The sequence below is a fragment of the Atractosteus spatula genome, chromosome 5, assembly GCF_055471065.1.
Source record: "Atractosteus spatula isolate fAtrSpa1 chromosome 5, fAtrSpa1.hap1, whole genome shotgun sequence".
Lineage (NCBI taxonomy): Eukaryota > Metazoa > Chordata > Actinopteri > Semionotiformes > Lepisosteidae > Atractosteus > Atractosteus spatula.
Genome location: NC_142710.1, coordinates 62,906,152 through 62,921,646, shown reverse-complemented (window position 1 = coordinate 62,921,646; position 15,495 = coordinate 62,906,152). Strand labels below are relative to the sequence as shown.

General features: G+C 39.1%; 1 protein-coding gene and 1 long non-coding RNA gene across 3 annotated transcripts; one reads left to right on the top strand and one right to left on the bottom strand.

The window, feature by feature from the left end:
- Positions 1–544: 544 nt before the first annotated feature.
- On the bottom strand, positions 545–9,538 carry fbxw12 (F-box and WD repeat domain containing 12). Of its 2 annotated transcripts, XR_016091082.1 has the most exons (11): positions 9,350–9,538; positions 7,833–7,870; positions 6,881–7,044; positions 6,176–6,297; positions 5,491–5,697; positions 4,450–4,614; positions 4,144–4,354; positions 3,242–3,423; positions 3,020–3,150; positions 2,457–2,650; positions 1,867–1,991 (listed from the first exon to the last, which is right to left on the bottom strand). XR_016091082.1 is itself a non-coding variant. In XM_088916844.1 (10 exons), the coding sequence occupies exons 1-10, from the start codon at positions 9,446–9,448 to the stop codon at positions 2,551–2,553; spliced, it is 1,419 nt and encodes a 472-aa protein (XP_088772970.1). In that variant the 5' UTR covers positions 9,449–9,538; the 3' UTR covers positions 545–2,550. The 2 variants fall into 2 exon arrangements, 1 of the variants encoding a protein (XP_088772970.1); XM_088916844.1 differs by having other exon boundaries at positions 545–2,650.
- LOC148835434 (uncharacterized) lies at positions 6,119–7,601 on the top strand. The gene is made up of 2 exons (XR_016091083.1): positions 6,119–6,274; positions 6,951–7,601. It is a non-coding gene; the product is annotated as an uncharacterized LOC148835434 (long non-coding RNA).
- Positions 9,539–15,495: the final 5,957 nt, after the last annotated feature.

Sequence of the window (15,495 nt, the reverse complement as noted above, 5' to 3'; positions counted from 1 at the left end):
GCACTCGGCAGTCTTCAGAACTGATCTCCCATGTGTGGGGTACATCGGTGGCACTCAGAATCATTCCGAATTTAAATCCTGAGCATATGGGGAAAGAAACAAAACCTCCCATTTCAATCAGGCAAATCCAAATGCTTAGCACATTTGCTCATTTTGTGGGAAGGGAGGTAAAAAAAGCAAAACAGGACCCATTTGAAAGCAGGACAGAACTCACTGTTCTGAGAAATGCAGTTAAGTGGCTTAATGGCTTACATTGTGATGTGCAGTGGAAGTACATTTGTCCAAGGGCTGGATAGCAATTACTACAGTGCACTGACCTTGACTTGTAGTGCAGATATATTCCAGTTCTGAATGTGGTGCAGTGTGTACAGACCAAAAGCTTGGCCAGTGAAAGTGAGAGGAAAGCTGGGCTCCTAGGTAGAAGTAGCAGGTTGCATAGTTGTAGGGCAGCAATCTTGTCCCACAGGAGGTAACTATACAACCTGTTGCCTTTCTTAGTGCTACATGGTTACAGCTATCTAATTTTTAAAAATACATATCCATATGTAAGCTAATTTTTTTAATGAGTAACATAGAAAACAAAACACAAAATACATTTTTTATGCTATTTGGATACAGTCATTCCAAAACAAAGGATGAAAAATGACATTTCAATATCAATGCAAAAAAGAAATAGCACATCAGAAATCACCTCCAAATGTTTTCATCATAAATTCATTTTTATTTTTAAATCCCACACAATGGCAGAGAAGGCCTGGGGTCAGATGAATGTCTATTAACTATTGTCGTATTGTCTTTTATAGTATTCCCTTCTCTAAAGGCATATTCTGTGCAGGAGTTAATGTGTCACAGAAAGACAGATTAAGCGTTGTCAGAGTTACTGTGTTTTCTGCAGAGCCAGAATCCTAACAATCTCACAGATGTATGTTTCATTTTGTTTAAACAATTAAATCACAGAAGGTCATGGAAAGACCTTGTTTCGCGTTTCAGCCTTGAGGCTGGATTATTAAAATAAGAAGTGTGATTTTTAAAAATAGGACAAGTGTAAATGGGTTACAAATAGCTCCATATTTTGTATATTAATAAAGAATAATAAATGTATTTCATACAATTAACTTGACTTGAGTATTCTTTATTGAATAGTAGCTAACTGGGTCTTTTTAACAAGGTAGTGCATAATATTAATAAAGTACTCTATGAAAAAGGACCGGTTTTAGAAGGGAGAATCAAAGATTTATACTGTCCTAATTTAATGTTTAAGGAACTTGGTGAAGCCATAATTTTTCAAAACACATGGGGTATAGGTCTCTGTTCAAACAAAGCCCGGGCTCTGCAGTTGAGATAGCACTGGTGCGACTGCAGGCTATTCTTGGCTGACTGTGCCTGTCATTGTCCATACCAGAACTGTCCAGTACAGCCCAGGCTGGGTGTGTCTGCAGCTGGCCTGCTGTTTTTTGGCTTGCCCCACTGTTGGCAGTGAGAGCTGCATCCATCTAATGTTTATGTCGTTTATAAAGCCATTTCTGGAGGCAGGACAACAACAAAGTTCAGTCAGCCTCAGCTGTGAAATCAATTCTGACATCCTTTCCTCACGTACACATAAATTACAGTACAGTATTATAAATACTGTACATATTCCCCTTCTCTCCCTCGCATTCATCTTTTACATCCTTCCTCCGCCCCTCTCCACCCTTGCAGCTGCCCCTGGTCACTCCTCACTCTGGATGGGGGTCCGGGCCACCTTGTTCCCTGGCCAGGAGCTCAGCCCTCAGCCAGGCGGGCTTAGCCAAATGTATTGTGACTAAAACACTCGATAAACCTTTCAATATGCTTCATTCTCAGGGTGTGTAATTCCTAGTGAACTATATTTTTTGGACTACAGGGATGTGAAAGGAAGACGATGGTCCATACCTCAAATGACACCTACTGTACACGTAGCCCCCACTTTCCCTAAACTGGCATGAGAGCCATTTCTGAAACCAGATCACAACCTAGCAGTAAAAAAAAATATCAAAAAGGTTACTCCTTTTCAGAAAATTTATCCAGTCCAGTGACAATTGTAGACAAAAGAAGGAGAATTCAAAGTACAGTTTCTGAAAATAACCCATCCATTTTAATTTTTGCTCTTAAAACAGTTTCATTGTAAGAAATTCTTAAGCATGCTTACAGTTTTGCGATTTTTTAATTCATTTTATCTTTGGCGTGTGCTGATTTGTGATTTCTTATTCATTTTATCTTCCTCCACCTCACCTCCCTCTACATGTCCTTAGTGCGCCATAGTCTGAGATGTTTCCTAGATAAGTCATTAACGATCATTGGTTACAATAATTAGGTGTAAACATTTACCGTAGGCATTTGATTATGCACACAAGACCTTGTGGACTTGATATTACTGTTATATTGATCCTAAACTGAAATACTGAGGCTTTAAGGATGCATTATGACTATGTACTTACTTGGGTAACAGCATTCCCATTGTAGTTATAATATATACCAGAGTTCAAGCAGCAAATAAACCTCCACAGTCCTCATAGACGCAAGTGGCTTACTTTAAGCGTTGAATGAGTATGCTTTCAAAACATCTTTTCCATTCACAGCTGCCACTGAAGCCACGATGCTTGCATAATCACAAGCCACATTTGTAAAGCCCCTGCAAAAATAAACAGGCATGCCTCATAAAAAAGGATAATATGCATTGCTGTTCAGCTGTAACTGGATAATGAAGCTTTTTGGATACAGTTTGTCTTAAATTCTTTACCCTCACCCACTTCATATGTAATTCACACATTGCTACATAATTCAAAGTCATAAAAAATTATCTTCTACAAGTGCCAACAGTACTAAACCTGCTTTTACAGCCTATCCCTTTGTCTGATGAATTGGACAGCTGAAAGGCATTTGCTATAGAGCACCAGTTTTAGAAGGAAAGGTTGCCTTTTGCTTATTAAGGAGTAACTAGAGGTTAGTTAAATTTACCAAAAAAAATCTGTGCTTTAAAATTGGGAGGCATGACACCTACCTGGAATACATATGTGATCCTCCTAACAAGTGGTACCGACTTTCCAGGGAAAGGTTTTTGTCCTTCTCTTTTTTCCAAGTTAACACTCGCAGGGACAGGTCATGAGAGGCGGTGACAACACGAAAAGAATCCTGCAAGAATAAACAATTCACGATTCGCGGTCGTTGTTATACTAATGCAATGCAGTGATAAGACTTGACGGGACCTGTGCCAGGTACTCACTGCACAAATAGCGGAGATGGGTTTCATGTGGTCCTCGAAACTTGCAAGCATGGCACCTTGGAGGTTGTAAACCTTCAGCTGGTTCTGCGTGGCTGTCAGAATTGTGCCACTCCCACGTCCTTCGAGAAGAATATCCGAGTGCCATCTGCCCACATCTAACTGGAATGTTCCCACCAGCTCAGCTTTTAAAAACAAACTCGGTTAGGGACAAACAGCAATACTACGAACACTGCTTGAAACATGGATTTTTTGTGGGACTCTGTGTAAAGTGATAGATACATTTACATATACTTTCATTTTTTCCAAAGGTTCCAGTTGCCTTTTAGGAAAGAACCAACTTATTTGAGGGTCGACATAATTGGTTGTATGTTAGAATGCAGCACAATCATCTGTTCCTACAGTATTACTGTTCTTTTCATGCTGTACATATCTTTTTGAGGGTAAAGAGCTTTTGCTCATAAGCAGGTATGCGCTCTGGGCTTCTGAATGGCATGTCTGGACTAATCCAACTTGAACGGAGAAGAATTGGTGGAGTCTGGAGTTTACGGGTTCGAATCCAGACTGTCCAGGTATTATGACAGCAGGTCAGTACTCTCTGGGTTCAGTGGCAGCAGCATGCAGTATGGGGCTCTGAACTCTGGACCAGAGCGTTCAAATCCCTGTTGGGAACCTCTGTTACACCCTTGCCTAGCTGCACACATGCGTCTCCTGATGTCTGGAAATAGATACTGTACATTGGTAACTTATTTCTTGCAGGACCGATTGATGCAATCTTAAATTCCTGCTGTTCAGTCTTGAGTTGCAGCAGCTAGGATTAAAAACAATTAACCATTCCACACTGACTTAAGAAAAGGGGAAAACTGAAAATTGTGCATAATTAAAAAATAGTGGGCGACCTTTACCTACGACCTCTGTTTTGTATTTTGTTTTTTTTGACTTGATATCAAAGATCGAGACCGTTGTTGTGGCCCGCAGTCCGTCAGTGTGGAGTATGAGCACTCTGGCTGCCTCTGAGGGAAAAAAGCAAGCTGCTAAGCATCCACTGACAGGTAACACCTCAGATACAGGAGTCTCATCTTCAGATGCGCAACTCAGACTTTCACAGGAAAAAACCTACAGGAAGCAGAAACATGCTGTTAAAGGGACAGTGAGTCTCTTTAGACTGATGAAATTCACCTCTTAGAGGGATTTTTCTTTATTTACAGTACCTTGGGACTCAGGTCATAGTTGTCCTGCGTTGCAGCAACAATCCACTGCTTGTCTGGCGATGCGAGCAACACATCGATTTTGTAAGTATCAAATGCAACCACATGTGATACCTGTGACAGTGTAGGACTTGCTAAGGTGTAAAGAGAACCTCCAGCTGTACCAGCCTGGTGAAGGATAGAAATGAACAAATCAGGCCACTCAGTGCACTACCTTAAATGTGAATACACATACTACTACTACATAGGAACAAGTCATAGGTTTATTCCATGCTGAAAAAAAGAAAGAAAACACAACATTTCGGCCGTGGAGCCTTCTTCAGGTGCCTTCTTCAGGTGACACCTGAAGAAGGCTCCACGGCCGAAACGTTGTGTTTTCTTTCTTCTTTTTTTCCAGCATGGAATAAACCTATTACTTGTTCCTTTGCAGCCTACGCATGCTGACGCAGCTATCCACCTGAACTACTATTACTACATTACCATTAAGAGCCAGCATATCCAGTATATCCTGTCGAATATCTGTACTTTGTGTTTTAATACAAATGTTATAAGAAAACTGAGTTTTCTGAGATTTCTTTTGTTTTTTCTTCTTTAGTTTTAGGATATAAATTAATTACTCTCATAAAAACAGTCACCCATTTTTGTGGGGGGGGGGTCTCATGCAGCTGGAAATGGCATCTGTCTCACCTCCCCCTGGGAAATGCAGACAGGCTTCTCCAGCCCACCCAGCCCTTGAGCCACGTTTCAGCAGGCCTTCAGCACTGACTGGAGGAGAGGCAGGGGTCTGACAGTCTTATAGCATTTGTGCCTTTGATTGGCAACGGCACAACCAGAGGATTGCTCTCTTCCTTTAGCCCCTTAAGTGCTCAGTACTTCAGTGCACTCCTACATTTTCATACGATTAACTATTCCTAAAAGAGCTGTTTTACTGTCTTTCAAATGTGGGGCTTGTTTGCCATTTCTGGGAAACCTATGCTGACTGTTTAAAGCTTGATAACTCTATTAGAGTAAGAATAATAATTCCAGTATCGTACAGATACTTACAGTCAAAAAAGGCTGATCTTTGATGCTGTAGTTGATTAATCTGCACGCAGTGGAAGAGGCTGGGAATGCTGCTAGTTCCTCTCCGGTGAGGCCTTTCCAGGCTTTAATTGTTCCACGACAGTCGGCGCTGATCACTACGCCACTCGGCTGGTCAACGATGATCTTTCTCAGGGGTTCTTGCACAGGCGTCGACCACAACTGGCTGCCCTGAGCAGGAATAAAATAGCCATTTAATGAACTGCGTCCATGTTAAGTGAACTTCTCTACTACTCTGCTCCTTATACAGGCAGTTGGATTCCAGTTAGAGATTTACTTTAACAAAGAGTTAATACGCATTCGCTGTAGATTCAGTCTAAAACTTCACAAAGTAGAAAAAAGCAAAGCCGACCTGGAATGCAGTAGAAAAATAATAATGGGATACATATTTACCCAACAGGAAATACCATACTAGTTGTCAAAAAATAAAATCAAGATGCACACTACAGATATTCACAGCCATGTTTCACAAACTGCAGCCCCATGTTAAATATACCATTACGTGCCTCAGGTTCTGATGTACAAATGGTAATATTACCCTCCTGTACATTGTGGTTTTTCTAGCACCTAATGGGATTGCTTTTTTTCCCAGATACTTTCGTACTGGCATACAGTGTGAGATAGAGATCTGGACAAGAACAGAGCACACCTCTTGAACATTCCAAGCGCGGACTGTTCCATCGGTGGATGCACTGCAGACAATGGACATGGAATTCCACGACTCGGAAAGACTGCTGTTTCCTACGAGGTAGGCCATATCAACTATAGCACCTTCAAAAACAAGGGGGTGAGGGGTTGAGAGAAAGGCACTTCTACACTGTTAGCCACAGGGAGATACAGAACAACGGCCTCAAATATTTAAACAGCAACACAGGGTACACAACTATTAGAATGAAATGGACAAATAAGTATTGAATAGAATCCAGCCATCCATTTTCTAACTACTTGATCCAATTCAGGCTATCCCAGCAAGCAACTGGCACAAGGCAGGATACACCCTGCGTGGGACACCAGTCCATCACACAGCACACACAGACACAGACATGCACACACTCACTCCACGGCCCAGAAGCCAATTAACCTACCAACATGTCTTTGGACTATGTGAGAGAACCTCTACAAACATGAGGGGAACATACAAACTCCACACAGACAGTACTCCAGGAATTGAACCCAGGGCCCCAGCGCTGTGAAACAGCAATTCTTACCATTATGCTGCCCTCAGTATTAAATAAAAATACCTAAAAATATTTGATCTTTAAAAGAAAAATGTATGACTCAAAACAGCACGTTTATGATGATTTTATGATTAACGTGCTCTTCTAATGGCAGGACTGAAAAGTACAGCACATACCAGTGTGTCCTCGTAAGGTTTTGCAGGTATAATCTGCTGATGCTCGTCCCATTTCCATCTTTTCCTCTAGCTTCGAGCGGCGCAGGTAATAATTCTTCCATGTCTGCATTCCAGCAGGGAGCCGAGAGAGATTGCAGAAACTCCAGCGACGAAGGCACATCTGCCTGTACAGGAAAGAGTTGAAATGCTTTGAAACCCTGCTGAAAGTTCACAATGTTGGTGTAACAAAACCAACGGCATGCTTCTTAGAAATGCATTCTTGGAAACAATGAAAAATACTTGAAATGCTTAAAATGTTTACGGTTTTCTGACATTCAGGATAACCTTAACCACAAATACATTCACAGAAAAGAAACAATCCCTTGAGATGCGTGCTGCAAACAAAAAAAATATCAAGGTGGGAAATCTGAAACCTGTATCAAGCAGGAAATCACTGAAATGCAGTTAATAGTCAAATTTTACGAATCGTGTTTATAGTCTGCCCTCTTGTGGACAAGAATGGAATCAGTCAAATAAAACGGTTCACCAGTTCTGTGGATGAGAAAGATCTGTATTAGATTTAATAGAGAACTCTCTCTCCTCATAGATGCAATGGTGTTGGGACAAACATTAGGAAATCCCCACTGCTCACAGTCCATAACTACAATGTCATTTTTATTATTATTCTGTATACTCTGTATGTGATTATTTTTTCTTTTAGTAATAAAAATGAAATGTTGCAGACATATATTTATTGGGAAAATCAAGAGTGTTTAACTGTAAAATATCTATAAAATCTCCACACCGGCGTCCTCAAGACCTCAGTACCTGCAGCCCCAGTATGCTTGGGAGTTTTTCTAGTCTTGTTCTGCATATTTTGGCACCGCTATACTACACACAGTTTGGTGCAGCTAAAACTAACACAAAAACATATACAAAAAGTTAATTATGTACGAGTTCCACACAACCTCACCTCCATAGCCAGGGTGTATCTGCAGCTTCATTCCAAAACTGAAGAAAAAAAAAAGATAAATGTTATTGTAAACCTCTTTTCAAGCCTTGGATCTCAATTTTTTTACTTTCTTGCCTTACAGGCAAAAAACATACATGGACATTTAATTTTTTTTCACCTTTTAACTCCTGAAATAGAGTGCAGCATTATACACATATACTGTATGTTCAGTATACCTGTATATACAAAATACTGATGGTACATTTTTAATGAACATTTTCATACTGAAAATAGTGTTTAGTTAATCAGCTTCAAAGAAGCTAAATACAACAATGTATTTCAAACTATATAAAATTAAATAATAAATAAATCCGTTTCGGGCTGTTTCAAAACCTTTCCTGGATTTCAGTTAACAGGTTGTCATTTAGATGTTTACCATAAAGCTATGAATTTACATGTGGGAGACCTCCGATTATATATATATATTCAAACTACGAAATTCTCTCACAAAATTGTCTATAATACTATAATTGTGGTTCTCAGTCCTGGTCCTGGAGGAACGTCTCCTTTCGTTTTTGTTCCAGTTAAGTTTTTTATCACAGGCCAATTGATTTATGTTTTTTTTAAATTTATTTTGAATATACTACACGTTGAATGGAATTCGTAATGGGTATTCACTCTCCTGCGATTTCTGAATATTATTCATGAGATTTCTCATCATGGTGTGATACTGTACCTGTAATGTAACCAATGAGGACTCTGCGGAAAGGAAAAAAAGTAAGTATTGTGGGAAGGACTGAGAAACGGTTAACTGTTTAGTAAGAAATAATCGGAAATCTGCCTTAAATTGTGTTTGCTCAAGGCGTTGGAATACACGTAAAATTAACACTGCAATACAATACCCAGTTGCGCCAGCCTCAGAAAGGTTTCTAATGGACATTAAATATTAACCCAAAGTTTTAGAAAAGCAAGGATTAATGAGTGATATTGGCACATGTAAAAAGACAAACTATAAAGATATAAGGGGAAGGACAGGAAACTATTGTTCATTTGGACACATGACTATAACGTTTGGATCTGCGGTTCCGGGTTCTTGGCCTGAAGGATCTCTTCCTGTTTTCATTCCAACTCTCATTTACCTAAGTGCTTAATTGAATCCTTAATACAATTAAAGAATGTGCTTATTTAGCCCGGTTATACTGATATCTGCTCTCAAATAGGCAGAGATCGTATATTTTGGGATGACACCAGACGACACGACGATTTTTCATTATTTACAAGAAACGCTCCGACTCCTTAAACATGAACTACTTTACGTTTTACACAGCATGTGCATTTATATTGCAGTGAAGTGAAAACTCCGGGCTTTAAAAAGTTTGACAGAGCAGGGAGAGACTGTGACATTTTCTGTAAGAAAGCAAAGGCATACTGACATTTTAGTTTTAGTAGGTGGTAAACATCTTTACAACACTCAAAACATTTCGTGGTGACACAGAATGGCTAATACCACTGGATTTCATTTATATTGTTTTCTTTACCTTACTGACTACTGAAGCTCTGAGCAGGTCATCTTCATCCAGATAGGAAAAAATGCAAATCAGACAGTCCACAGTTAGCTGGGATAAACTGGAATCCATTACAACAACGGCACTACTGTAAACCCCTGCTACACACTAAATACAGCTATATGTTACATTCAACTTCCGTTTGTGCGTGTTTGTCTTTCTTCCTCAACCGATAATGTATTTTCTGCTACAGTGTCTCAGAAAGGACAAACTTATTAAAGGAACTTTTCCATCCGGATTACGTTAACTATTGCATTTTCATGAAACTGATCACACAACATATTTGTAAACTGTATTTTAAGTGATGTAATATGCTCTCGTACCAGTCCCCCCCATAACGCAAGACGCAGGTTTAAATGATGCAAAATGTGGGGTTTCACAAGGTTTTACATAATTGGGAAGATATGTGGAGTGGTAAATGACCTAAATACAAGCTTAATTGTTTTATTACGATTGTATACAACTTTCAAATTCCTTTGAAAACATAGTATCCGATTCAGGCAAACGCAGAAAATGGTATAGCAATATACTATAAACATACCTATCGACTAGTGTCAATCATTTTTCAGTCTGGACAATAATGATCCATAGCTAAGAACAGAATGGATAAAACATATCACAAACAGTATCTCAAGTTTAACTTTGCACGAACCGTAATTTCTGTTCTAACATGCAAACACACAGTGATTGCACTTGCCTAGATCACCGTACAGATTTTCTTTCTGTTTGCATTTTTACTTTTTTTTCTAGTGAATTTGAATGATTTCTTTTTTAAGAGGCGATAACGTTTTTCTGTAAATAATGGAAATGCTTAAATCTGAGAACAGGTTACCCTTTTTAAGACCATGAGAAAGGTTACAAATGAGAGGCCACTCAGCCCATCTAGTTCATGAATTGGCCGAAGGACGTTGTTCAGCTGTTTCTAGAAAGAACCCAGGTTGCCTGCTTCAAGAATATGGCTGAGTAGCTTGTTCCATAATCCCTCAAACATCTGGGTAAAGAAGTGACTCCTGTTCTCAGTTTTAAATGCAGTTACACATACAGTAGTTTCCACTTGTGCCCCCAGTTTACTGTACAACAAGGATTGTCAGAACCTCAAACAAAATACCCAGTTATGTTATCAAAAATGATAGCATTCCTTTCAAGTTTTTAACCTTTCTTATGTTCCTATCCCAAGCTTTACTCTATTCCAACTGCAGCGGAAAACAAAAGTCTTACACAAACCTAAACACCTCTTAACATTACCTCCAGTTTTGAAACCTCAAGATAAACCTTAACTTTAGCCCCGATCTAAGGAGAGTTTTGCCCTACTCTAACTGCACACCAAACACTTATTCTAACTTAAAATTCAACTGAACATATTGTTTGTTTTTCAGAATGCCAATATCAAATAGATTAATACATTTGATTAGTTAATACAGACATACACATATATATTTTACTAGCCTAACTAGCCTTTACTAGCCTAATCTTTTCCTAGTCTTAAGGATCTTTTTACACCAGGTGTTGTTGAATGAAGATAAACAGCTACTATCTATTAAATGTTCAAAATTGTTGATGTTGTTAATAAACAGGGATTTGCAGTTAGGCTCTATACTGTCTCTTACTAAGAAATAAAATGATGAGCTTGAGTTAAGATATGTAGAAACATGAGAAACTGTTTATATTGTATTTTAAATTTTTTTAAGGCAGTTTAGATAAACACTTTTCACTGTACTCTGACTTATTGTTATCTGTGTTTAAACACGCTGCATATGCAATACTAAGTTATGTTCTTTTTCAGTTAAAATTTTAGATGATGATTTGCAAGTCATTGCCAAGAGTGCATTTAAGATGATTAAGGTGAAAGAAAGAAATCAAAACAAAGAAAGAAATCTAGCTTGCCTGTGAAGATTTAAAGAAGACAGATATGGAGACTGCTTGATCCTGCTACTTTGATGGAATACATTCCAGTCTACGACTTATGAAAATAAATTCACCCACTCCAAATGGATACATGTAAAGGTACTACTAATGTTTCTTTGAGTACTGTCTTGGATTTTGAATGGTACGATTATGATCTGAGACACTAGATAGTACAATGGCTTAGATTTATTAGAAACAAATAAGCCCCGACTTCTCTAATGTGCTGAAGAGAGCTATGATAACTATACCTCAGTGGAAATGTGATAAGATCACTTTATTAGCCATATACAATTTCTTGTATTAGGAATTCGTCTTTTCACATACCCCAGCTTGCTCTCCATGAGACACAGACACACAGACAGAGAGAGAAGCTTGGGGTCAGAGCGCAGGGTCAGCCATTGTACAGCGCCCCTGGAGCAGTTGGTACTATAATGGTACAAAACAAACCAGGTGCAGACAGATGGAATTGTGCAGGAGGCTTAGATTATGGTGTCATAACCTCATGGCCCAAATGACTGAATCCTAAACTCATTATGCTATCCATTGTGAAATCAAAACCTACCTGTTTATTTAGAATTACACTTGATCAGATAATAACATCGTAAACCCCTCCTCTTAAGGACGCTCCAGCCCTTCCTCGTTGACCTGATCTCCCGCACCTGTCTCCGGTTCCTGCCCCCGTCCTATAAGAGCCAGACATTCCTGCCAATCTGGGCTCAGCTTTGGAAGATGGACGCCAGGAAGCCCGCCTACCAGCGAGTCCAGGAGGGGCTTGACAGCATCGGCTTCACCACGGCGTCCTGACCATCTGGGTCCTGGGCTGGGAGCGTCTGGTCCCGTTACCCCCTTGTCAAGACTTGTTTGCCTGGACCATGCCCCCCCTGAGCACCTTCGTCATGCCCCCCCTGTTCGTCTACCAGTCCAGTTCCTCATCTCCTCCCCGTGTCTGTTCACTCCCCTCCGGATTGTGCTGTCTGCACAGGGTCCTGAAAGGCTTCGTGACACTAATCTTAAAGTATCCCAAAGTGCTTCACATATACGATAGAGGGTTTCCACTTCTATACTCTGTATGGCAGTGGACAGACAGTAAGAGAGTCACTGTGGATGCAAAGTTTGACACTAAAACTCTCAGACTCCCACAATCCTTTGTGCTAAGCAGGGCCTCTTGTTCTCAGCTTTAGAGAACTCTGTAGTATGCACTTGTGTCCACTGGTTTGTGTTTCACCCTTGGCTCTGAAGAAGTGCACAACTCTTCTTCTGGTCCCCTGAAAGTTTCCTCTGTAAAAGATTGAAAAGATTTGGTCCTTTTAGCCTGTCATTGTAGGCCTTCCTTTAAGCCCAGGAATGTGTCTGGTTGCTTATCTTGGAACTGTTTCCAAAGCAAAATATTAATTCTAATGTTCTGCTGAACAGAATACATAAATCCTAATGTGTTCTAATGGGTTTTTACTGATGTACAATTTTAACAAAACATCCCTTGATTTAAATACTTGTCCTTTAACTCTGTGTCCTGACATTCTGTTTTGTGTGTGCCAAAAATGAAGTGTGAGGAAATTACATCTAATACACACTGGTCTTCATGACAGATGCAGGTTAGGGTTGCTAAATGGCTATCTTTTATTAGAAAACTATTTAGTGTTGAAGAATGTGACTAATCACATTACACCCTGTATTGTGGTTACAATTTATGCTTTTCAAATGTATTTTCTGGTTAGCCATTATGACTCATTGAAAAAAAGAGCAAAATTTCAGATGACTTTTAATTGCTCTTAATTATCAAAATCATTAAGAGGAATAAAACAAAGACCTCTTAGTTTTCCCAGTTAAGTGATTTGTTTACTCAAAAGCTGTCAAGAATTCCCTTCCAGTACCTGCATGTCTAACGTGCCAAGAGATCATGAGCAGTTCAAACAAGGAAAACCCCTTTTCCGTGCCACTTTTGGAAAAATGATTACAAAGCAACCCACATTCTGCTGCTGAAGTGTGCCAAGTTGTAAGGGGATTTTTAAAGTATACTTTAACAGTAATAATGAAGCAATAAGTCACCATAATATCAATTTGCAATGTGCATGTTTTTTAAATTAAAAGTAATACTGCCAATGTTATAGTTATCACTGTCATGTAACCTACTCTGTCATTGTTTCTGCTGTCCTAAGGTCAGCCAGCAATATTCATTAATGGAGAATAAATGTGCTCATTGTTGTCCCATAGCTTGAAATGAGAGGTGAGAGAACAATTAGGGAACTATGATCATAAAATTGTGTGCTTTGAAGTACTCTTTGAAACTGTACAGAATGAGTTCAAATCAAACTTTTCCTATTTCAGGAAATCAGAATTTGAAGGAATGAAAGACAGTTTAAGAGAAATGAAATGCTAAAGATATGGAATCCATGGAGATTGGATGGTGACAGAATAAGCAGATACTGTTTGAAGCAGAGAACTGATTTATCAGAAGAGTGAGTTGAACAATAGGATCCCTCACAGTTCAACAATGAGGTTCAACAATGGACCAATGTATGGAGAAGAAAGTCCTTTATAGAACAATTAAAAAAAAAATCAATGAAAGAAAACAAGTATAATGGATTGCAAGGTCAATTAAAATAAAAGTTATGAGAAAAAAGGTAAATGCTCAGAGTGTGGTGTAATTAGTGGAGTACCACAGGGATCTGCATTAAGACCACCATTCTTCCTAGTTTAAATTAATGAACTAGATTTTAATATATTCAGTAAACTAGTTAAGATTGCGGACAATACCAAAAATGGAGGACTGGATGTTCATTATAAACTGCAAATGAATTATTAATTAATTAATTGCTTACACTTATATAGAGCTTTTCTGGACACTCCACTCAAAGTGCTTTACAGGTAATGGGGACTCCCCTCCACCACTACCAGTGTGCAGCCCCACCTGGATGATGCTACTGCAGCCACACTGTAGTGCGCCAGAACGCTCACCACACACCAGCTGTAATGCAATAAGAGTTAACTAAAATTCAAAACTGTTTAAACACCTCGCTGATTACTTTTAATGTAGACTGTGTACAAAGTACTACATATACAGTAGGTAGCAAAAGCATAACCTATGAATACAATATGGGAAGTGTTGAGCTTAAAGAGACTATTATGAAAAAAACAGGTGTTTATATAGATACATCATTTACATATTCTAAACAAGGGGGGAAAGAAAGAAAAAAGTTAACAAAAAATTAAGATTTGTAGTTAAAGGCAGAGAGTTTAAATTCAGGGCTGTTATGTAAACAATCGTACAGTGCACTTGTGCTATCTCACTTAGAATATTGTATACATTTTTGTTTACTGTTTAATGAAAAATATATTTCAGATCCAGAATCTGTCCAGAGAAGAGCAACCAGATGTTTTCTGGGGCTGAAGAGAATGTCCTACACTGATAGGTTGCAACAAAGAGCCATGTTTCCTCTACAAAGGGCCACGTGGTTCAAAATTTTCAAAGGCACTGACAAAGACAACCCAGTACTCTTATTCAGAATAAACAGGGAAAGAAGCACCAGACGACACAGTGGAAACTATGTGGAACTGCATTTAAACCTGAGTACAGGAGGCACTTTATTACCCAAAGGGTTGTAGGAGTACAGAACAAGACGGCCAGCCGTATTCTTAAAGCTAAAACTCTGGCTTCTTTCATGAAATAGCCGGATGATATCCTGGGATTAATTAACTGCTAACTATCAAATGGGCTACATTGGCCCAATGACCATCTCTCGTTTGAAACCTTTATTCTGCTCTAGTATGCCAACTAATTATGTTATTTTTCCATTGGCGATAATAACCTTGCTTATATCTTTTTAGGCATTTGCTACTTATTGCAACTCTGTTTGTAGATGTGCTGCATGTCATACAGGTAGGGCCGCTTTCACCTGTTGTAATGTGATGGCATTTACTCCCCGTTGGGATAGGCCGCAGGCCCTTTTAAAACAGTTTTTATGATGAATGGAAAACATAAACGCATTAAAAAGAAAATGAAGGAGCAGTAGCACTTCTACTCAACGAACGCAAGCATTATATCCAGTAAAGTTGATTTTAGCCGAACATAAACAAACATATCTCTTAATGTGCTTTGAAATGCCTCGTACATGTATTTACACTGCCAGATAACTAATGGGGTGATTTACAAAAGCCAGGATGTGCTGACGATAACTCTCTACTTCTTGTGACAGCAGCACTGAGAGCCTGTTCTT